At 33.9% G+C, this 25222-nt stretch overlaps 1 protein-coding gene across 1 annotated transcript; it reads right to left on the minus strand.

Annotated features, from left to right (window-relative positions):
• Positions 1–16247: 16247 nt before the first annotated feature.
• LOC128391578 (putative inorganic phosphate cotransporter) lies at positions 16248–24505 on the minus strand (the record flags this gene model as incomplete). Its single annotated transcript, XM_053351486.1, has 10 exons — positions 16248–17380; positions 17458–17562; positions 17655–19068; positions 22461–22639; positions 22728–22793; positions 22937–23682; positions 23761–23910; positions 24001–24131; positions 24223–24320; positions 24429–24505. Coding segments are annotated over 5 exons (975 nt in total), but the record flags the coding sequence as incomplete, so codon positions are not given.
• Positions 24506–25222: the final 717 nt, after the last annotated feature.

Consider the following 25222-nt stretch of genomic DNA (forward strand, 5'->3'; position numbering starts at 1 on the left):
CAATACAATTACTTAAGTATATAATTGTGAAGGAATCTAATTGATAAAATGAATGAACTTATATTTTTAATCTATTTATAAATTAAGTTGAGTCTCTTTGCTATCATTTGATTGGTACAAATGGACTCTCATTAAACACGTTTAAATCACATCGATAACACTGATAGATGTATTATATTAATAGTTTCCATGGATAATTGTGAATTCAAGAGTTTCTTTTCCAATTGTACCCTAGTCACAATCAATGAGATAAAAGAAATTGTATCAAACAATAAAGGGTTTGTTGTGGATCTAATCATCGATAAATTAGTAAATTTCAATATAAAAAGGCTCATTTGAAAACAGAAAATATTTACAGTTAACTCACTTAATCAACTAATACTTTTAACCAACTTTCATTCCAATTCTAATTAATATCAAAATGGTGAAACTATTGGTTATCGTTTCTCTTATTTTAACACTCTCAGTGGCTCTTACTTCAGGTAAATCTTATTGAATTTTTTTAAGCTAATTTCTTATTGGAAATTCTGATTGAAATTTATTCATATATTAATATATGATTTATTATATTAATAGCTGAAGATGGACCTCAATTGCATAGAATAATACTAACCATAAGAATCTAACTTGGTTCTAGCCTCTGATCTCTTTTTCTCCTTCTTTCATCCTTTCAACATACTAACTAACCATAGACAATTTTTGAACTGCAAAAATTAACCATTTTCGCAGAAATTGATTCGACTATTAGCTTCAACATAAGCTCTGGCTATTCTTTTCCATCTAACTCATTCTAAGCATAATCATTGTAATGAAAATTTAATCAACTTGCCAGGGTGAAAAGTATCTATTCACCAGTATAGATACTTATCATTAGATTTTTAATATTATATATATATAAATATATATATTTAGCAAATTAAATCGAAAAATACTCCTCCAAACAAGTGCCAACCAACCTTCCCATAAGAAAAAATGGAGCTTGCATTGAATATACATACTTCATTGACAAAGCGCCTTCTTGATAATGAAAAATAGCACCATCTTTCATCATGTAAACATAATTATTTTCATTACATCTTCGATCGCGATTATCTATCAATTAATAGATGAGTGTTTTGTGATGCAACTTAAGCCAATACTTGTGATTGTATGTTGAATCATCACTTAACGTTAACTTACAGCAAACTTTCATGTATTAATGATTAAACAGCAAGATATTCGATAGTATTAAGGGTTTTTCAGAAAAGATCAACCTATATCTATGTGTTTTCACAAGAAAAAGATTCAAGTATTTCTGATGATAGGAACTTGAAAATATTTGATAATATTATCGATTTAATGGTGCGATACAGGTCTTGTTGATTCAACGTCAAGTTAATTAATGATAATTATGTTTTCGAAAATGAGTTGAAAAGTCGAATTTGCTGAGTGTTTTGCATCTCTCATTGCAATTTTGAAACCAAAACTCAAGATAAAGCTTACACATCCTCAAGTTAACTTAAACATATGTATTTCTTACACAGATAATTGACAAAACAATTGTTTACAAAAAGAATATTATTGAATTGAAATAAAAGCGTAAATATTACTAAATATGGAATTTGAACTCACTAAAGATATGTATTGAGTGTTTTGATAATGAACAATTGAATCTGAAGTATAATAGACTCACTTACCTGATAACATGATTGCAAGAAAACTTGAGTTTCACCGTATATAAGAACATAAAAGATTTTTCAATAACTCACAGAGAAGTTTTGACTGTTTAATAGTTGATTTGTGTTTTTCACAGTGTTTAATACTTTTGATTTCCTTGTGTACAGATTTTAGTATAAAATTATGGATGTTTTCGATATGGATTTTCATGACACTGATTTTTTACTTACGGAAAAACTTCCAGATTTTATTACGAGAGATGGAACGTAAGAGCCACCTTTAACAGAATTTTTTCAGAAAAATCATCTATTGACGATGCCACTGAAAATTGTGAGCATTCAAGGGAAACATTAGCTGCTGTCGAAAGTTTGATTTCAACTGGTATCCTTGCGGAAAACAATGGACATTCTAACATTGAAAATCAACGTCCGGATGAGATTTGCCAGTCCCCAAGCAAACCTGTCAACCGTAAGAAACCGCCAAAGACTAGCAAATCGTGTAAAAAAAGCAAAAAACAAACACCTAAAACCAAGATCAATGAAACGACTCATAATGAAGAAATAATGCCAAACGAGATGCCAACAGTTGTTACATCCGAAGATTCACCAGTTTCCATATCTCAAACAATGGATCCCATAGAAAGTGACCCTGTTTCTGTTGCCAAAGGTAGAGTAAAATACAATTATCCATTGTACACTCACGTCAAATCTGATACATACTACAAGTTCATCAGAAAAACACAACAGAAAAACAGAAAAATTCATCTTGCTCCACCGGGAGACGACAGTCACCATCATCATCAGTTCATCAGAAAAACTGATTGGCGATACCAAGAGCTGAAAAAACAATTTGGTATCAAAAAATCATCTTGTATTGGTGACTGTCGTCTCCCGGTGGAGCAAGATGAATTTTTCTGTTTTTCTGTTGTGTTTTTCTGATGAACTTGTAGTATGTATCAGATTTGACGTGAGTGTACAATGGATAATTGTATTTTACTCTACCTTTGGCAACAGAAACAGGGTCACTTTCTATGGGATCCATTGTTTGAGATATGGAAACTGGTGAATCTTCGGATGTAACAACTGTTGGCATCTCGTTTGGCATTATTTCTTCATTATGAGTCGTTTCATTGATCTTGGTTTTAGGTGTTTGTTTTTTGCTTTTTTTACACGATTTGCTAGTCTTTGGCGGTTTCTTACGGTTGACAGGTTTGCTTGGGGACTGGCAAATCTCATCCGGACGTTGATTTTCAATGTTAGAATGTCCATTGTTTTCCGCAAGGATACCAGTTGAAATCAAACTTTCGACAGCAGCTAATGTTTCCCTTGAATGCTCACAATTTTCAGTGGCATCGTCAATAGATGATTTTTCTGAAAAAATTCTGTTAAAGGTGGCTCTTACGTTCCATCTCTCGTAATAAAATCTGGAAGTTTTTCCGTAAGTAAAAAATCAGTGTCATGAAAATCCATATCGAAAACATCCATAATTTTATACTAAAATCTGTACACAAGGAAATCAAAAGTATTAAACACTGTGAAAAACACAAATCAACTATTAAACAGTCAAAACTTCTCTGTGAGTTATTGAAAAATCTTTTATGTTCTTATATACGGTGAAAACTCAAGTTTTCTCTTGCAATCATGTTATCAGGTAAGTGAGTCTATTATACTTCAGATTCAATTGTTCATTATCAAAACACTCAATACATATCTTTAGTGAGTTCAAATTCCATATTTAGTAATATTTACGCTTTTATTTCAATTCAATAATATTCTTTTTGTAAACAATTGTTTTGTCAATTATCTGTGTAAGAAATACATATGTTTAAGTTAACTTGAGGATGTGTAAGCTTTATCTTGAGTTTTGGTTTCAAAATTGCAATGAGAGATGCAAAACACTCAGCAAATTCGACTTTTCAACTCATTTTCGAAAACATAATTATCATTAATTAACTTGACGTTGAATCAACAAGACCTGTATCGCACCATTAAATCGATAATATTATCAAATATTTTCAAGTTCCTATCATCAGAAATACTTGAATCTTTTTCTTGTGAAAACACATAGATATAGGTTGATCTTTTCTGAAAAACCCTTAATACTATCGAATATCTTGCTGTTTAATCATTAATACATGAAAGTTTGCTGTAAGTTAACGTTAAGTGATGATTCAACATACAATCACAAGTATTGGCTTAAGTTGCATCACAAAACACTCATCTATTAATTGATAGATAATCGCGATCGAAGATGTAATGAAAATAATTATGTTTACATGATGAAAGATGGTGCTATTTTTCATTATCAAGAAGGCGCTTTGTCAATGAAGTATGTATATTCAATGCAAGCTCCATTTTTTCTTATGGGAAGGTTGGTTGGCACTTGTTTGGAGGAGTATTTTTCGATTTAATTTGCTAAATATATATATTTATATATATATAATATTAAAAATCTAATGATAAGTATCTATACTGGTGAATAGATACTTTTCACCCTGGCAAGTTGATTAAATTTTCATTACAATGATTATGCTTAGAATGAGTTAGATGGAAAAGAATAGCCAGAGCTTATGTTGAAGCTAATAGTCGAATCAATTTCTGCGAAAATGGTTAATTTTTGCAGTTCAAAAATTGTCTATGGTTAGTTAGTATGTTGAAAGGATGAAAGAAGGAGAAAAAGAGATCAGAGGCTAGAACCAAGTTAGATTCTTATGGTTAGTATTATTCTATGCAATTGAGTTCCTTTTTTTGCTTCAAACTGTTCTATGGTAGTCATTTACCTTATAATCAGCATGAAAACTCATATTAAAAATCATCAATAAGTATCTATACAGGTGAATAGATACTTTTCACCCTGGCAAGTTGATTAAATTTTCATTACAATGATTATGCTTAGAATGAGTTAGATGGAAAAGAATAGCCAGAGCTTATGTTGAAGCTAATAGTCGAATCAATTTCTGCGAAAATGGTTAATTTTTGCAGTTCAAAAATTGCCTATGGTTAATTTGTATGTTGAGAGCATGAAAGAAGATCAAGTTGATCAAATGAATGAACTTTTATGAGCGGTTTAGGACTTGAGTAATTTAAATACAATTTCTTTACCATTTCAGGATTATCATTGAAGGATGAAGAAGCCTATGTCGTTATCAAATTTGATGCTCGATTGCGAAATGAAGGCAAACTTGATAAAACATTAAGCAAGCCATCGTTTAAAACGTCGCACGGTTGTAAGCTGCTACATTCCAGTTCACCAATTATAGCTAACAAGATTTTGATTAAAAATCTTCCTGTTGTGAGCACAAATATTTCTTTTGTATGTGAAAATGAACAACAACAGCAATAAAATGAAAATGAAAATTTTGCCAGGTATTTACGTTATGTCTAACAAACTTTCAGTCCTACAGTGCCATGGAAAAGTTTTAGGGTTTAAAGTGATTCCAACAGAACTTTATTTCACGACTAACAACTTCACTGTTTACGATCGATTCTGTGACTATGAAAAAGTCACAGAGAAAACCAGACTGGTAAAACTCGTAACTGATTCTTTTGACTCAGCTCAATGGATACACAAATTTTTCAAAAATCAGCATACGTGTTACAATTATGTTGGAGTAACTCAATATTGGGAGATTTACCATCTTGTTTACATGGAGTTAAAGGTAAAAAATAATGGTGCTACTCCACGTTTTCTCTATACTTGGTTTAATGAATCCCTTCATGCTACAAAAACATATCAACCTGATCCACCCTTACAAAAAAGTTTTATCACTTTTGATATTGAAACAGTTACCTCTGAGCCTAATCGTGTACCAACAGTGGAAGCTCTGGATGATAAGCTTTTCTCGGTGTCTATTTACAACGCTGTTTTAGATGAAACTATTTGTGGTGTATACATATCGATACTAGGGATTGATACAGAAAAATTCGTAACAAGATATGTGTACAATTCAAGTTACAATCCATCTGGTCATCTTACTGATTTTCTGAAACAGCATGGTACGAAAAATAGACTTTATGTTTTTGATAATGAAATTTATCTTCTCAAATTCACCATCAATAGCATACTCATAAAAAAAGATTACATTGCATGACTGGTTGGAATACAGATGCATACGATATTGAATTTCTCTATAATCGTTGTTTGGTTCATAATTTGAAAAATGAACTGAATCTGTTCATCGTCCATGATTCAGGTGTTAAAAGTTTAACTTTGGCTCAGATTAACTTCGATCTTTACAAAAGTTGTGTAATTGAGTTTAGTGAATTACCAAATCATAACCTCTCAACAGTTTCAGCTCATATTCTTAATGATAATAAAATTGATTTGGATTCACGACAACTCAGGTTCACCTTCATGGATATAGCTAAGCATGGAATACTTTTGTTCTCAATTTCTCAGAAGCAAAAAAAATCCCTGTATATTTAATTCTCTGGAGTACAATATACAAGACACATTGCTGGTTACCCGTCTTCTGACAACATTAAATGTGTTGGATCATAAATCAGGATTTATTAATTAAATCATAAAGAATGGAATAACACTTGACAAATATCTAAACAATTATCGATTTTCAGAGTACCGTATTCTAAATCAATGTGTCTACATTGGCCTGCGATTACGTGTTTTTCTTTGTAAATTCAACTCTAATATTGGTATTGTTAAGTATCCATTTGAAAACACTTCAAGTCATGCTGAAGATTCCACACCAATCAAGGACTATATCTTTTCTATTGAAAAGCTTGAGCATTATGTTAAAATTACCGATGCTAGTGGTAAAGAGAAAAAACATCCTGGTGGTGTTAATTGGTGCCAAGGAAAATATTACCTTCAAAATGTTTCATCGTATGATTACGATAGAGCTTATTCTACACTGATTGACAGAAGAAATATATTCGATGAAACATGTTCAATTTTCAAAGCATGTATTCTTTGTAAAATTTTCGATTTTATCGAAATGGATTCAGATCAATTCATTGCGTTTGACTATAAAACACCATAACTGATGATGATAATCCATCATCACTCAATCATTGGGCATCTCAAAGTAAAATAGCTAACACAAGTAAGCTGCAAGTATCGAGTAATAAGAGGCGTGTAATGAGTGAACATTCAAAAAAATCTAAGTTTTCGATACCAGTCTATTAAACAGTCCAAAGATCTACTAACTTATCAATATTTATATGAAGACAAATATATTGGTGGAGAATTTGTTTTCAACAAAGAAAATCTTACCGAAAGAGGTGATAAACTAGTAATTATTATTTGGAAAAATAGGCCTGGAGTTTTATCAAGAATTGTCAGAGAATTTAATTCTGCACCTGATTTTTGTAACAAATATAAGAAATTCATTGAAGAAAAACTATTACCAGCAATGCAGTTCAAAATAACCGAGCTATCTATGGATTACTCAGATCAAGATGAAGAAATAGAAGAAGAATAAGAAGAAGAAGAAGATACAGGATCGGATCAAAATTATGACTATTTAGATAGAGATAAATTTCTAAATGTTGCTTTGGGACTTGTTTGGCCTGGTTGTTCTGTCTACGTGACAATTAGAGATACAGTTATTGTAAAGTGTTTTAGCATTGAATGTGCAAATAAATGTCTACCAAATACCAAGATAACACAATCACGTTTGGAAATGGAAGACCGACACATGAAACTAACGGTATCATCTATCTACGGAATAGCAAGCAGGCAAGTGTCTCAACTAGGAGCTGCAATCACGGCCATAAATAGAACAAATATTCTAGCAAAGGGACAATTGTGTGTAAAGTCATACCAGGCTACTATTCTTTTCATAGACACAGATTCCTTATTCATTTCTTTACCTGATAACCCATCCATGGACTTAACAACACTTTTCAACAATACTTTTCCAGATACCACGATGCGTCGAGCTGATTATCGAGAAGTTTTCTTTATTCAAAAGAAAGCAAAATTTGATAAAAAAGCTGAATTCACAGATTAAGTATACGCAAAAGTGGAATGGTTCAGAGATGTTGAGATCGTTCATCAATTGGACTCTTGACAGAAAATCGAAAATTTGCACATTGAAAGATATCGAGAATTGTTTTGATGATTTTTTCGCAAATTTAGTAACTTGCAATCTGAAGAGAGAAATATTTATCGATAAAATTGAGCTGAAAGCCAATTATGCAAACAATTGCCCAAGAAAACTTTTTCTTGATTTTCTTAATGATCATGATCCTTGTACATCTTACACGAATGCAAAAGTATCAGTTGCTTTATGTATTTCCAGCCTGGGAAATTAGATTCAATCATCTATAGACCTTATATAGGTTCATCTCGTAGATTTTGAGCACCTATGAGTTGGAATTGCTGCTCGAAGTAAACAAGTTTATTGAGAACTGATATATAAAACTGTTCCATTGTCGTTGATTCACGGTTAAAAGTTGAGCGACTCAAGATCATCCAAAATCCACAATTAACACTTGTAAGTTACCCGACTAAAGTTGAACGATTGAAGATCATCCAAAATCCACAATTAACACTTTTCGTAGTCAAATTGGTTGAAATTCACCCAAAATTAACAATTAACTTTTTTGATGTTTACACTTATAAGCTCAAACTAGAAATGACATAAATAGAATTAATTATTTGATAACACAATGAGGGAGTGGAAAAAGCTCCCTTTAGCCAGCCATTAGATTTCCAACTAATCAGAACTAAGATACATTATTATATTGAAGCTTAAAAAAGCCAAAATTGTTGATCAGGAAATTACCAGATGGCGCCAAATGTGCTAGAAGTGTACTTGTATAGAAAATCTCATTATAATATTTAATAACACATCTTATGAAAGTTTTCTGAAGTGTGCCAGAAGTTAACCCATATCTGATACCATCATAGAACACCCGGTATTCAGAAGGCTCCAAAAGACGGTTTTACATAGTGTGCCAGAGGTTAACTTGCATACTTGACCCTATATACAGGGTGCCCTAAAGGGTACCCCGTATTCAGATCACACAGTAGGATGATTTTCTTGCCTTTGGTACACCCTGTATAAAACTGTGCCAGAGGTTAACTTTTTATACTACTAACGAAGAAAAGAAGCCAGTTTGGTACTTGAGCCGCCTCCTACATGAAGCCGAGACTCGCTATTCAACCACCGAGAAGGAGTGTCTGGCTATCGTCTTCGCTCTCACCGAGTTAAAAAGGTTCCTCATGGGAATCCATTTTACTGTTTTAACCGACCACAGGGCCTTGTGTTGGCTCCAAACGAAAGATAAACTTCCGGATCGCTTGTTAAAATGGGCCATCCAGTTGGAACAGATTGATTTCGAAATAAAATACACCACAGGGAAATCGAATGTGGTGGCCGATTATCTCTCACGGAATGCAGTGAATCCTATGGGAGAATTTAGTGAACCAATTGAAAATTATAAAATTAATCTCATTAGTCCTGTTAGAAAGTTGATAAATAAACAAAAGAAAGATCATTTTCTGCACAGGATCATCCGAGCACTCGAATCTCCGGAAGATTCCCCGTCAATCGATACCAGTGGATTTGTGGTGAGAGAAGAAACTTTATATAAATTAATTGAAAGTGAGTCCGGGCCCAATTTAGTCCCTTGTATTCCACCCTCCATGGTCACAGAAATTATCACCACATGTCATGATGATCCTGTTTCTGGTCATCTCGGGGTTCAAAAGACCCTTAATAAAATAAAAAGTCGATATTGGTGGCCAAGTTTAAACCTTGATGTTCGCTCTCATGTAGAGACTTGTGAGAGTTGTCAAGGGAAAAAGTCCGCGAACCTACCAAAACCTGGACTAATGATGCCCATCAAGGCCGGTGGACCATTTGAAATGGTTGGAATGGACCTACTGGGACCCTTTCCCTTCTCCACGGATGGGAATAAAAATATCATCGTCGCTACCGATTATCTCACCCGATGGGCCGAATGTAAAACAATCCCAAATGGATCATCTCAAGAGGTGGCCAAGTTTTTCTCTCAATCGATTGTTTGTCGATTCGGAGCCCCATTTAAAGTCCTCACCGATCGAGAAAAATGTTTTGAGAGCCAGTTTATTGAAGAAATATATAAAATTTTTAACTCGAAACATACCAGAACCACCGCCTACCACCCAGCAACTAATGGCCTTACCGAAAGGTTTAACAAAACGTTGGCAACCATGTTGTCAATGTATGTAAATAATAGTCATAGCGATTGGGACCATCAACCAAATTCTCACCTTTTTATTTATTACATGGATATGAAGCTGAATTACCTTCCGAAATTAATAGTTCGACCACTTTGGGTTGTGATAATGCCGCTGAATACGCTGAACTTTTAACAACAATTATTAACCAAAGACGAGAAGCTGCGCGAATCAATTTAGAAAATAGCCAAGCAGCAAATAAAGTGAGATACGACGAACGTCATCGCCCGTCGTTTTCCATCCTGATGATAGGGTGAGAGTCTTTAATCCTCGCCGATATGTCCGAAAATCTGAAAAATTGTTACATCCATGGATTGGTCCGTTTACCGTAATTGAGAGGTGTGGACTAAACACTTATAAGTTAAAATCTGATACTAATCCATCGAAAATTGAGCTTGTCCATGTTAGTAGAATGAAAGAGCATAAAGATAGAGTCGAGAAAAAAATAACAAGCCGCTCCGATACTCTAATCGATGAATTGAATAAGGCTCCCTCTTCGTCAGATCATTTTCTCTGGGATGAACCAATTGCCGAAGATCCAAATTCATCGGCAACCGAAATTCAAGAAAATTTAGAAGATAACGAACCCTCGGGGACTAAGTCGAATGAAACAACCGACTCAGAATCATCTGAACCTATTCCCTTGCCTCCTCGACGATCCACTCGAGTTAGGAACAATCCAATCAGATTTTCACCAGTCTTATTAATCAGTCTATTAGGACTAACCGTCCTCGCACCCCCAATCAGTGAAGCCTACTAGGAAGTCAGATCCAATCATCTGGAGACCCGCTCTCGTCAATGGGGCAGTTGAAATTGACATTAGCACCAAATATCTTTCACCTTGCCCACCGTTAGTCCAATCAATGATTAATGCTGGATTTAACCACGAGTTTCTGCAGCGCTGGTGTCTTCATGCGTATGAGGAAGCTTTCCTCAAACCGATCTCAGAAATGTGTACGGATGTCCATGATCAGGTGATCTCCGAACAACAATTGATACGAAGTAAAAGGTTCATCATCACCGGGAGTGTAATGTTACTCATCGCCGCTGCCAGCATCCTTTCCATCGAGTTCGGAGCCGTTGGAACCGCAATCGCTGTTTCCGCTAGTAACCGAGTTAGTGAATTGAAGAGTGAATTAGAACAGAAATTAGAAAGTTTACATATTGTCGAAAAGAACCAAAAGATTTTGGAAGAGATTATGGAAAATTTAGAATCACAAGTAGATATCTTATCTCGAGAAGTTCAAGAACAAAAGAAAACGTTCATTAGATGGAAATCGACTATCCCTGAAAACGCTCACTCGATCGCTAGTTTAGTCTCCAAGTTAGAAATAACTCAACACCAAATGTTACAAATAGTTCGAGCCTGGAAATTAAAACAACTTAGTCCACTTCTCCTCGATGTTCTCAACATTAGTCTACCTTATAGTTCCTCTTGCCCCTTAGAAATGACCTATTCAATGGATTGTTATCATGACCCAACCGTGAATACCCTTAGGTTAAAATTAACATTAGAAGAGTTATTAATGTTAGAATAATGACCGCTGACCCTTTCACCTTAATCAATTATAATCAAATCACAGGTGAATTCTGTAAATTAGAATATACTGGTCCCTCTCACGTCATTTTTGATGAGAAAAACCAATGTGTAAATCCTGTACATAGTTTCGGAACCGAAGGTTCTCACACCATGATCATCCTCCCTGAATCCTCTGTCTGTGACTTTACATTAGGAAATAATACCCATATCAATTGGCAGAAACACCAATGTGATTATCGACACACCATTCAAGATGGTGATTTATTCCAAATTAAACCGATTTCACATCAGAATTTAGTCTATTGTCCAGGACTAAGTATAGAAGTCTACGGCCGAACCCTTTCCTGTCCCCCTTACCCATTTAAGTTAGATGCTCAAGATCGATTCAAGATCGGAAAATATGCATATATGACCGATAAAGCGTCCGTTCAAAGTACAATTCATTTCCTACCCGAAGAGTCGGAGAGAATCAATTTCCAGTTAATGCCAGAGTTACATTTATTGAACCCCGATGAAACCCTGAGTCACCTGAAAGAAAAGTACAAAAGTCTAAGGTCCGATTTATCTATCCCCCCTCACCCATTATTATTGCCTTTGGAGCGTCCATCCAAAGGCAATAATAATAAGTTTTTCATCCTCAGCTTACTCATTTTTGGTCCACTTAAAGCTATCGCTCTCCCTCTCGATACCTCAAATCCGTATGTTGTCCAATTTCAATACATCAATCCTTGTAATAGTGTAGAGATAATGGAGATCCGCTAGAAATGTCAACAACAATTCGAAGAAGCCTTTTTAGTACCCTTAGCTACACTTTGCATCCTTAGCCCCGAATATAAGTTACTTGACTTCCATTCTCGACCCACCCGAACCACGAATGAAAATTTAAAAATGTCACTAATTCAAACCCGACTGGTGTTGATCAAAGAAAAGGTGAGAAGAATAATCGCCGCATGGGAGTCCGGTGAATTAAGTTACCCACTTTTATTAGATGTAGGGATAGAAAAATTATTCAAAAATAGCACCGATTTAACTACATTAAAAATTAGGCCCCTTTTCTGTAGCCTCGATCGTACCTGCCAAGTGATCACCTTTGGATACACCGAACACAATACTATTCCTTCTGGTTAGTTACCTTCACTGTCATTATCACTATTTTATCCCTCATCATTCTCATCATCATCCTCAGTATCAAAAAGAAGAAGCAAGTCGAAACGATCAATCCATCCGCGCAAGACCCAATTCAATTAGCTCGTCGACGTTTAATTAGATCAATCCCAAGATTCGACTTTCCACCTCCCCCACCGCCAGTTTTGTCCGTCTAAATAGCCATCATCATAGTATAGTTAGTCCACCATTTAGAATAACCATCATCATTGTAGTGACGTTAGTGCGCCATTTCGAGTCACAATCATCACCTATGCATCGTTAGTCCACCTCACCAAGTTCCCACCTTCACCATAGTATCGTTAGTCCACCATTTCGAGTCATCATCATCGTCTAAGTATCGTTAGTCCACATTCCAAAGCCATCATCATCGTTTAAGTATGGTTAGTCCACCACTTCGAGTCATCATCATCGTCTAAGTATCGTTAGTCCGCCATTTTGAGCCCCTATCGTAGTCTATGTATCGTTAGTCCACATTTCCTGCTCATCATTAGCCTCTAAGTATCGTTAGTCCACATTCCCAAGCCATCATAATCGTCTAAGTATGGTTAGTCCACCATTTCGAGTCATCATCATCGTCTATGTATCGTTAGTCCACATTTCCTACTCATCATTAGCCTCTAAGTATCGTTAGTCAAATTATTCTAGTGTTTCTAAGTTACTCTCATAAGTTTAATTATTGTTAGTCCAAGAAAATTAAAAGAAGTTCAAAAGCAAATCAATTTCAGTATAAAGAGAAAGTTTATTTATTCATCATTGGAAATTAATCCAAACCTTTTGGAGAGAAGGAATCATCCCGTTACAGTTTGTGATCTTCTTGGCATGACAATGAACCAAATGAGAAATTAAGTTCTTCCATCTTTTGACTTTTTTCAGTCGAAAACCGTAAAGACAAAATTTGCATTTGAGAAAATCCTGATAAACGGAAAAACCCGTCCAAAAGCCGAACCCGGGGTTGTCCATAAGCATAGGGAGTAATCGATTGATTAAAGGATTGGGACTATCCCGAAGTTTTTTATAAATAAATTCTAGTTGGGTATGCAATAGAGGAAACAGATCCTTGGGATTGATTCTCGTTAAAGAAATAGTTGGATGAGGAAAATTATCGTCATCATCAACAGCGTTTCCACCCAATCCATCGTTCTCTTCATTATCATTCTCCTCGTCATCCTTATCTCCATCCTCATCCTCATCCTTATTGTCATCATCGTCATCTTCCAATAGAATCATATTTATACAAAATTCCTCAATCTCCTTGGAACAGGGTGAAAGCCTATTCATGGTGATTACTGCTCGAAGATATTCATTCGAATCGGTGATTGATGGAGAGAGAGACATTTGTTTATTGACCTCGTCAATACACTGAGAGACAAATAGAAAAAAAATGAATCAATATAAATCATTAGCGAAAAAAAATCATGCGAAAGGAAAAAGGAAGAGAAAAAGAGAGACACTTTACCATTGAAAGATTCGAGAAAAATTTTGCAGACATGATGAAAAAATTTGAGTCAAATAGAAGAGAATTCGATGATAATGATTATGAAAAAAAGTATTAAAAAGGGATCAAAAGAACCACGAAAAAGAAAAGAAATCCGGAAAACAGAGAATAAATTAAACGTAAAGAAACTTTTGTTGTTATTGCAAATAGAAAGACGGAAACAGAAATGACCCCATAGTTGTTGTTGTTAACTTTGACCGAACGGTCGAGCGATAGATCGAAAGTTTCGATAGTATTGACCCGAACAAGAAAGTTTCGTTAATTTAGTTAAATTAGTTAATTGTTCCTCAAGAGGCTTCGGACTAACTAGAAGGGGTGAATGTAATGATCCAAAATTGAAAAGGTTATCGAGAAAATTATCTAATGTTGATTTAGATGTTCACTTAATTAGTTAGTTCAAAGTCGTTTTTAATTAAGAAATTGCTACGAGAAAAACAAACAAAGATCAAGGCGATAATGAAGGAAAAAGTCAAGGTACCACGAATTGTAGACAGAGAAAATAGAAAGAGAGAAAATTTCAATATAAAAATAAGGTTGAATAACCAGAAAAGTTAGTCTTGCGTTTGGTCTTGATTTTAGTCTTGAATTGGTTTTGTGTCTGTTATTCTCATCAAGTGAAAAGTAAAATTGTAATCGGTTTTCAATTTAAGTCGTCGAAAAATTAAAGTTTTGTGTTAATCTGATTTGATTGTTTCTTGATTTTCACCATCAACCTCATCTTTACAATAATCAATTAAAGAAAACTTTTGAAATCTAATCAGTTGACCATTTTAAGACTACACCACTCAAATTTTTAGACAAACTTATCATCATATCTCTGGGCTAACTGTATCTCTCATTGATTATATTCAACTGCGTGAATGATTTAAAAGTGGATGCAAACTCAAAGGCTTTGGCTGTTTATCAGTTACTTTGAAATCTATGGTACATTTCAATGTATCATTCAATATTACAGTTACTGAACATTTGTTTATGACTGACCTCAGGAAAAAAATATCAATAAGATTTTAAATGGTTAGAAATATAGTCAAGACAAAGATTGAATTTGCTTGCAAAATCGCAAGAAATGTAACAAAAGCTCGAATTCGAATCGTTTTCCTGTTAAAATGAATCGAAAATTTCAATAGTTGAGTAATATTTTCACCAATCACATTACATGATTAGTTAATTGTGAAAAACTTAACTTACCTTAAAATGAGACAAAAGGTTGAAGATGTTAAATCAAACAAACGGTAACCATACACTGAGGATTTTTTTTTATTGTTGCAATTGGTTGAATGGATGATTAAAAAAAGTAGATGGTTAAATCTAACGATTAAACTTAATCATTAAATATCAACCAATAACTGATTGATTAGTATTGATTAAAGTAAAAAAATTTCCAATCTAAAGAAGTTTAAATTTAGCGGGTTAAGCCCTTGATACCTTTTTATAATCGTTACAATTACATGCAAATTGGACCCTTGGAAAATTAGACTGACAATCACTCAATTGATAGAAATACTTTCTATCGGTATCGCGCAACACTAATCATTGGTATCATTTTTTAGGACAATTGAGGGATTGCATAGTTCGTTTACTTTTGTCGTTACACTCTTTAGCTCTTTAGATCTTTAGTCTTATAACAGTACTAATAATAATCGATTAGAAAAAGGTGAGATAAAGATGAAGGTGAAAAACAGTTTATATCAAAGTCAAATTGTTGACCTTTTCCCTCTCACCTTCATCCTTGTCATCTTTTTGTGTAAAGCTACTCATTAATTGATTAGTTTGTTCACTTTGGTCGTTTCTAGACGAAACTCTCTTTATATTGATATTTATGATCAACAACATTTCGTGTGGCTTTTTAAGACTTACAACTTGACGAATGTGACAAAGTTGAAGATCTGATTTAGTCGATTTAGTTTCATTGTACAATAACAAAACATCAGTGATACTTAGAGTTACTTAAAACTATAAAAGTGATCTGAGTGTGTGATTATGTTTGGTGTTAATGGTGAAAGTTGAGCTTGAAAAACCAACATGTTAGAAAGACCAGTTCTAGAAAAGAATCGTGAAAAGATCTGACCTGAGAAACAACCGAAAAAAGATCAATTCATCTCAAAGACCAAAGATAATTTTACTATTATCGAAGGGACCTTTAAATACTGCATCATTATTTAAGATCACCCGAGGTTGTTAGTCTTAAAGTAGTTGTCTCGATTCGATTGTAGATAGATTTATATTAGAATGGGTGTAAATAATTATACATATTGTATTGTTGACGATACAAAAAATACGATTAAATGGATTTGAATAAACAGAATTACAGTACACATGTAAAGCTCCTACCAAAAGTATTGGGAAAAATTTACTTGTTGTATCAGTGGATGAAAGAAGATCTATGAATAAGAAAACGTAAATGAAAATTATGGCCAATCAATTGACCAATTTGAATGTTTTTAAGTTATTTTTTGCTCGGTCATTTGCTTGATTTTTCCTTGGTACAGTTTCGTCCTGAATTGATAAAGATGGATATTGATTTGGAAAGTTTTAAATAAATGAAAGAAAACTAACCGATAAAAAATTTATTTTGTAAGTCTATGAGTTCGGGGTCTTTTATCGAGCATTAGTAGATTCCATTGAGCTTTAATTGTCTCTTTTAATGCGAAATCTCCTTTATAATGAACAATCTCTGGGTTGACACATTTGATTAGAGCCCAAGGGAACATGCGAGGTGGTGGATGATCGATTGGAACTTCATCAGATGGGTATTCGATTCCATCTTTTACCATTCTCTCTTTACAATCGATCACAAGGAAACTTTTTTCTTTTTTTCCGACTTTTCGTCCAAATAAATGTTTTTTCACCTCCGAAAGATCAGTCGAGTCCCAATCACAATAAACGCAGGAAAAGAGTAACGGAGTAAATTTTGCTCGTTTCATATGGTAAACAAACTCATCAGTATTCTCGAGATAGCAATCTAACTTATATGAATTGGACTTGAAACATCGTTTGGCTCCTGCTAATTGGCTTTGAGTGAAACCCAATTCATTTTCTAATGCATCAATGGATAGAAACATTTCTGGGTACATAAAAACCAATAGGCTGACCATATCTTGTTTTCATTCCTACAAGTCTTCGCAATTTAAGTAAATATTCACATCCAACTTTCCGATAATCATTTGGATCTGGTGCTTTATCCGATGGTTTGTATGATCGAAGGCAGGTTTTCTTCCGATATTTCAAGGCCCCAGGAGATTCTGAGTAATCAGGTATCTTCAGAAATTCGAAAAGATTAACATTCTTAAACTTAATAGCCAATATAAATTCGTCTGGTTCTAATGGTAGAAAACCTATTAACAAAAAGAAAAGTAAACGGAAAAACAAACAGTTCTTAGTGGAATCTTAGACATAAAGAGGAAGTACTTACGTGCAGTTTTCTTAGGGATTCGCGAATAATCAGGCACAGTTCGAATACTGCCCCTTGTAAAACCCATTTTGACGAAATTTGGTTCGAGCTTCTTGGGCACCAAACCTAAAAAGAAAAGTAAACGTGAAGATAATATTCCTTGGCTCATTTAAAGTCAAGTAAATAAATTAAAACAAAGAACGAGATTATCTATTTACCTTTACTTGTATTTATTTCAGATGGACATTTGGGTGGATCCATCGTGATTAAGAACACTTAGTTGTAACGAAACAATCAAGGAACGGAAGATTTGACTTGGAAAATAAGAAACTAATACAATTTGGTGTTGTCCAAGTTCTCAGAAATTTATATCTACCAAAACTTCATTGGTAACTTTTTTCATTCTTAGATGGAGCCTTAGATCATCTTCTTATTATAATTATACGAGAACCAGAAAGTTTCAACAAAATTAATGAAAAATCGCTGATCATAAATAACCAAAATCATGTTCTATTCCATTCAATTATGTTGCGTCTCTGTATTGTTGGTAAAATATTTTGTCTGAAACTCGTCGTGATGCTGAAAATTTTCATCATTTATTAGGTACAAGTGTCGCAGTTTTACTCTAATCACAATTAATGATATTAAATAAACTGTTTCGCTGTTCTTTATACAAATTGTAAAATCTGAAGATGGACCAGTTAGAAAACTAGACCTGGAACATCATATTCGTCGGTTAGTCTAACTGCTTGGTCCATTTTCATCGGTTACCCGAACTGCTTGGTCCATTTTCATCATTGAATGTAAGACCAAGATCATTGGTTATGCGGAAAATGGTGGAAATACAATGTATCTAAGTGTGAGTGTAATTACAGTAGAGAAGTTATTTGATTAAGCGATGATATTTGGGTCTCTTGTCGAGCATTAATAGATTCCATTGGGCTTTAATTGCGTCTGTTAAGTCGAATTTTCCTTTAGAACGAACCATCTCTGGTCTGACGCATGAAATTAATGCCCATGGGAACAGTCGAGGTGGTGGATGATCGATTGGAACTTCATCAGGTTGAAATTGGATTCCATCTTTTACCATTCTTTCTTTACAATCGATCACAAGGAAACTTTTTTCCTTTTTTCCGACTTTTCGTCCAAATAAATGTTTTTTCACCTCCGAAAGATCAGTCGAGTCCCAATCACAATAAACGCAGGAAAAGAGTAACGGAGTAAATTTCGCTCGTTTCATATGGTAAACAAACTCATCAGTATTCTCGAGAAAGTTTTCAGGCTTCTTGTAATCTTTATAGTCTTCCGTTGGAAGTTTCGTCTCGTCAATTTCAGGATGACCCAGCTCATTCTCTAATGTTTCGATGCTTAAAAGCATTTCTGGGTATCCTAATGCAAAAAACCTTTTGCCGTTTATTTGAGTTCTTCCTACAATCTTTCTTAGTTTAAGTAAATATTCACATCCAACTTTTCGGTAATCATTTGGATCTGGTGCTTTATCCGATGGTTTGTATGATCGAAGGCACGTTTTCTTCCGATATTTCAAAGCTCCAGGAGACTCTGAATAATCAGATATTTTCAGCAAATCGTAAAGACTAATTTCAGTTAAAGATACCTTTTTCTGCACATAACCTTAAAAAATCAAACGAAAAGATGATCAATCATTTTTTCTCATTTATCTTCATTTAAATTAAAACGAAAACAAAGAACGAGATCATCTACTTACTACCGCTCCTGTCTACAACATATGGGCATATTGGTCTATCCATCGTGGCAAGAAGGTCGAATACAAATCACTCGAAAAGACACAAAAAACATAAAATTAATTCAAAACAATAATGAAAGTTTTTGTTAACAAGATGAAACAAATTTCTGCCAACCAAACTCTTAAGTAGTTCATTCAATTCTAAGATGGAGCTTTGAATAGATTTTCAAAGATGATCTTTATTACGAAAACCAGAAAGTCCAAGATTTATGTCAAACTTTCATCGGGATATTAAAGGTTAACTTACCAGTTTAACGAGTCCATAAGTATATAATCTTGATGAATACCAATATGACTCTAATCAGCTGGTTGATTCTACTTTCTAAACACTTAAGCAAAGTGATAAAAAAGTAAGAAAGTCAAATATTCTGAGACTCAACTAAATTGCAACTCTAAATATCTAGATGAAAGTTTTAGGTTTCTTTCTTCATATCTGAATATGGAAACTGCATGATACTACTTTATGATGTTCGTAACATATACTGTTGAGACGACTATTTAATGTCCGAGCGAAAAATTTATTATCATTCTATCATCCGAGAAAAACGCTCGAATGAACAATATTACTATTTGTCTTGCAAAATTGAATAAATATCAATTTATTGAACGTGAACGCATGCTACACAAATGAGACTAACGTTAGAGTCTAATTTACAATTAATGATAGTGAATTTTGGTTTGAATGATTTAAGGTCCATGAAAAGTGTCACCGATAGTGAAGGGCCAAAATAGGATTTTTCATTTATAATGATATCATTCAGATGAAGGATTCAGTTAAATTCTAATTCTAATTACAGAACATTTGTTCATATCTCTGGCTCTATCTAACTTTATCTCTCATTGATTATATTCAACTGCGTGAATGATTTAAAAGTGAATGCAAACTCAAAGGCTTTGGCTGTTTATCAGTTACTTTGAAATCTATGGTACATTTCAATGTATCATTCAATATTACAATTACTGAACATTTGTTTATGACTGATCTCAGGAAAAAATATCAATAAGATTCTAAATGATTAGCAATATAGTCAAGGCAAAGATTGAATTTGCAAAATCGCAAGAAATGTAACAAAAGCTCGAATTTGAATCGTTTTCTTGTTAAAATGAATCGAAAATTTCAATAGTTGAATAATATTTTCACCAATCACACTACATAATTAGTTAATTGTGAAAAACCTAACTTACCTTGAATGAGACAGAAGGTTGAAGATGTTAAATCAAACAAACTGTAATCATACAGTGACTATATTGTTACAATTTAATGGAAGATTAAAAAACTAACTCGAAGATTATCCAACATTTTGATAACTTCCAAAGAAGCCAAAGTCTTACAAGAAAATTTCCATCCTTTTCATAGCTCATAGAGTTATAATTGGTCTGGTAATCATTTTCAATTATACGGTGATGGTTAATTGTTTATCTTAATTGTGTGAGAAATTTTCAAACTTTGGTTAACCAAACAGCATCAATGAAACTTGAAATTCAACTTCGTTGAGTCTTTCGTAAAAATTATTGGGAACAGATTGTTTTCTAAGATCCTGATGACCAGTTTAATGATTAAATTCAGTTCAGAAATTGAGAAAAGTATAAAAACTTGCAGACAATTTGTTGTCTGTAAGACCTTCAAAGAGGAAAGGAAAAGGAAATGATGGAAAACAGAGATGAATAGAGAAAGAAGATAAAAAATAAAGAAACAACTAATTAAGATGAAGTAGCGATTAGATATGATAAAAATGATTTAGAAATCAATTAAATAATATAATCATTGTGATGGTCAGTTGATTTTTTTTCACAATTAAGAAAAACCATCAACAAACAAATGAGTTTCTATTTCATGTTAACTGAAGATGCTTTTAACATTCATTTTATTAATTATTTTTAATTACTTTTTTGTTAACATAAGATTTCAAAGTTTCAATTGATGATAATGAATATGATGCATATAAGATTTGTGATGAGTAAAAAAATCGAAAGGTAGAAAAGTTATTCTTTTTTAGTTTTCGAGCATAAGTAGATTAGCTGTTTACATTTGTTCACATCTAATCAAGAATAAAAAGATGGAAATCTATTAATTAACAATAGAATGATTATCGATCGAGATTTTTAGTCTAATAGTAATTCTTTTTTATTTTTATAACAATCAATTGAGAAGTTATAAACGTAAATAGACATGGAATTGTAATCAAAGTAAAACGATTGAAATCAAATGTGATACAGGAAAAGATGAGATAAAGATAACGGTAAAAATGAAAATGAAAAAATAGAGAAGTAAAAGTTTTGACCTTCTCCCTCTCACCTTCAGCCTTTAGTGTAAATTATCATGATCAAAGTGTTCACATTTTCACATTTTAAGTAAAGTTAGATCTTAAGTTGAGAATAATAAAGGTGAACGTTTGTTTGAATTGTTTCAGGTCAGTGTATCGAAAATCGAATAGAAAATTTATTTTGTTAGTCGATGATTTTTGGGCCTCTTGTCGAGCATCAATAGATTCCATTGGGCTTTAATTTCATCTGTTAAGGTGAATTCACCTTTGGACAAGACCATTTCGGGCTTTACACATTTGATTAGAGCCCAAGGGAACATGCGAGGTGGTGGATGACCGATTGGAACTTCATTAGATGGAGATTCGATTCCATCTTTTACCATTCTCTCTTTACAATCGATCAAAGGAAACTTTTTTCCTTTTTTCCGACTTTTCGTCCAAATAAATGTTTTTTCACCTCCGAAAGATCAGTCGAGTCCCAATCGCAATAAACGCAGGAAAAGAGTAACGGAGTGTGTAGTGAACGTTTCATGTGGTAAACAAATTCTTTAGTATTCTTAAGAAAGTAATCTGTTTCAAAAGAATCGTTCTTGGAATATCTTGGATTGTCTGCAAAATTGCTTTCAGGCAAGTTTAACTCATTTATTATTGTATCCATGGTGATAAACATTTCGGGGAAGCTGAAGATCAAAAAATGCTGCCCGTTTTTTGTGGTTCTTGCTTTTAGTCTTAGTAATTTAAGCAAATATTCACATCCAACTTTTCGATAATCATTTGGGTCTGGTGCTTTATCCAATGGTTCATATGACCGAAGGCAAGTTTTCTTTCGATATTTCAAAGCACCGGGAGATTCTGAATAATCAGGTATTTTCAGCAAGTCGAAAAGAGTAGTATAAGTTTTGATTATCTTCTTCGGAGCACAAACTGAAAGGAAAAGTGAACGAATGAATATTCAGTTCTAACTACAAACTAATCCATTTAACACAAGTATTTACATTCAAATCTAATATGAAGATTTATATCTGGTGCTGTACCCGATGGTTTATATGGTCGACGGTAAGTTCGCTTCCGACATTTTGAGGCTCCAGGCGATTCTAAGGAACAGGTATCATCAAAGACTCATGTCCATGACCAAGCTTAAGAAAAATTGATTCACCTTTTTTGGGCATAAATCCTAAAAAAGTAAAACAGTAAATAATCAGCCACTATTCTCGTTCACAGTTACTGAAACTCGGGTAAAAACAAAGAACGAGACTATTTACCTTTATTTACATCACTTGGATACGCTGCGAATAGCCATATGGGTCTATTCATTATGGGCAAGAACACTTAGTTATTAATAAATAAAACAATAAAGCGCACATAAGTAAAAGACAATCAACTTAGAAAGAAAATAAGAACGTACTAAAAGATGGTCTTGTCTAAGTTATGATGAATTTCCTAACGAAAATTAACTAGTGACTTTACTCACTCTTAGATGGAGCCATTTTTTGGACTTCTCTTCACTTAAGGAAGCAAAAGAGTGGCCTATGAAGGCGGAAGATCAAGTTTAGAGAACTGAGATTCAAGGCCAAAAATTGAACGATAGCATGAAAATTGGAAGATTAAGATTATTTAAAAACATGTATTGCAATGAACTTCAATTTCATCTTTTCCTCGAGTAATATTTTCTCATATTTGTCTGTCTTCATGGTGTTTTCATGGTTCTGATGTTTTCCTATTTGATTTTGCTAGTCCCCATGGTTGAAGTTCCGCTGATCCAAAGAGGACAAAAATTATCGAAGTGACTGAATAGACAATCGTTGATGTGTAAAATACCCAAGACCAGCTTTCCAATGAAACCTCTTTACTGGTCATTACACCGACATAAAGTGGAGCTAAAACTCCAGCGAAATTGGCAATACAATTGGTTATTCCCATCAGAGTTCCAGCATAATCGGGAGACATGTCAACATGGGTAATGTTAAAGCCCGAATAAGTGAACCCATTGAAAGCCATCGCGAGGAAAAGCGCACCAACAATATAATTAAAGTGACATTTGGCAACTGTTAATCCAACCAAACAAATCGCTGGACCAACAAGACCAACGGTATTGGCGATTTTACGAGCACAATTTATCGAAATTACATTTGATTTAATCATAACATCGAAAACATAACCAGCAAACCAACCAGCAATCGCTTGTATAAGATAAGGTAAACCCGAAATTAGACCATTCTAGTGATGGAAACAAAAAACAAAAATAGATTGAAATTAGAATCTTGTACTGAACCAACTTCTATCCAATGTGATTACCTCTTTAATGTCCAATCCTAGAATTGTCTTGAGATAATTGGGTAACTCGAATAGCAATGTATAGAATCCCCAATTTTGACCAAAATGAGCGGCGACCAAAGCCCAAACTGCGGGTGAAGTCACGATTTTCAGCCAAGGAGTATTACCAGACTAAATTTAGATCGAGACAATAACAGATTATACATTATTGTATCAACATTAACACATTCGATAAACAATGTCAATTCTGAGACAATTTACCTTTCTAGACTTTTCGCCATTTTGTGTGGTACCAATGTACAGAATTTCTGCCTCACTGATATACGGGTGCTCCAACGGAGACTCGTATATAAGTAAAGTCCATAAAACGAACCAAATAAGACCAATTGAACCTGAAATTTTGAACAAAATAATGATCAATATATAAAGTCCATGATAATATTTTGGGTCTATTCTGGGGTGAATAGGATCAAGAACACGAACCGAAAACGTAAAATGCTGATGGCCATCCACCGAAAAGACCTGAAGCGTCAAGATAACCGGTAGCAACCATAGTGATCATGGTTCCAATTTGTGCTCCACTATAAATAATCAACACAATGAATAAAGAGAAATGAGTAAATGAAAGAGAACTAACCGCTAAGTACTAGCAACTTTATTCTAGGACCTACCATTCTTAAGATACTCACTCATTTTCGGTCACCCGATACAATGTATCTAACCTGTGGGGATAAATTATGAGACTTTTTAAAACAAAAAGTCTCAAAATTTATACCCACAGGTTACGTGTAAGTGTAATTACAGTAGAGAAGTTTTTAATATTTGACTAAGCGATGATATTTGGGTCTCTTGTCGAGCATTAATAGATTCCATTGGGCTTTAATTGCATCTGTTAAGTCAAATTCTCCTTTAGAATGAACCATCTCTGGTCTGACACACTTAATTAGAGCCCAAGGGAACATGCGAGGTGGTGGATGATCGATTGGAACTTCATCAGGTTGAAATTGAATTCCATCTTTTACCATTCTCTCTTTACAATCGATCACAAGGAAACTTTTATCCTTTTTTCCGACTTTTCGTCCAAATAAATGTTTTTTCACCTCCGAAAGATCAGTCGAGTCCCAATCACAATAAACACAAGAAAAGAGTAACGGAGTAAATTTCGCTCGTTTCATATGGATAACAAACTCATCAGTATTCTCGAGAAAGTTTTCAGGCTTCTTAAACTTTTTATAGTCTTTTATAGGAAGTTTCGTCTCGTCAATTTCAGGATGACCCAGCTCATTCTCTAATGTTTCGATGCTTAAAATCATTTGTATGGAGTTAAAGACCAAGAAAGGTTTCCCGTCTATTTGAGTTCTTCCTACAATCTTTCTTAGTTTAAGTAAATATTCACATCCAACTTTTCGGTAATCATTTGGATCTGGTGCTTTATCCGATGGTTTGTATGATCGAAGGCACGTTTTCTTCCGATACTTCAAAG

The sequence above is a fragment of the Panonychus citri genome, unplaced genomic scaffold (genome assembly GCF_014898815.1).
Source record: "Panonychus citri isolate SS breed McGregor unplaced genomic scaffold, ASM1489881v1 Contig00134, whole genome shotgun sequence".
Lineage (NCBI taxonomy): Eukaryota > Metazoa > Arthropoda > Arachnida > Trombidiformes > Tetranychidae > Panonychus > Panonychus citri.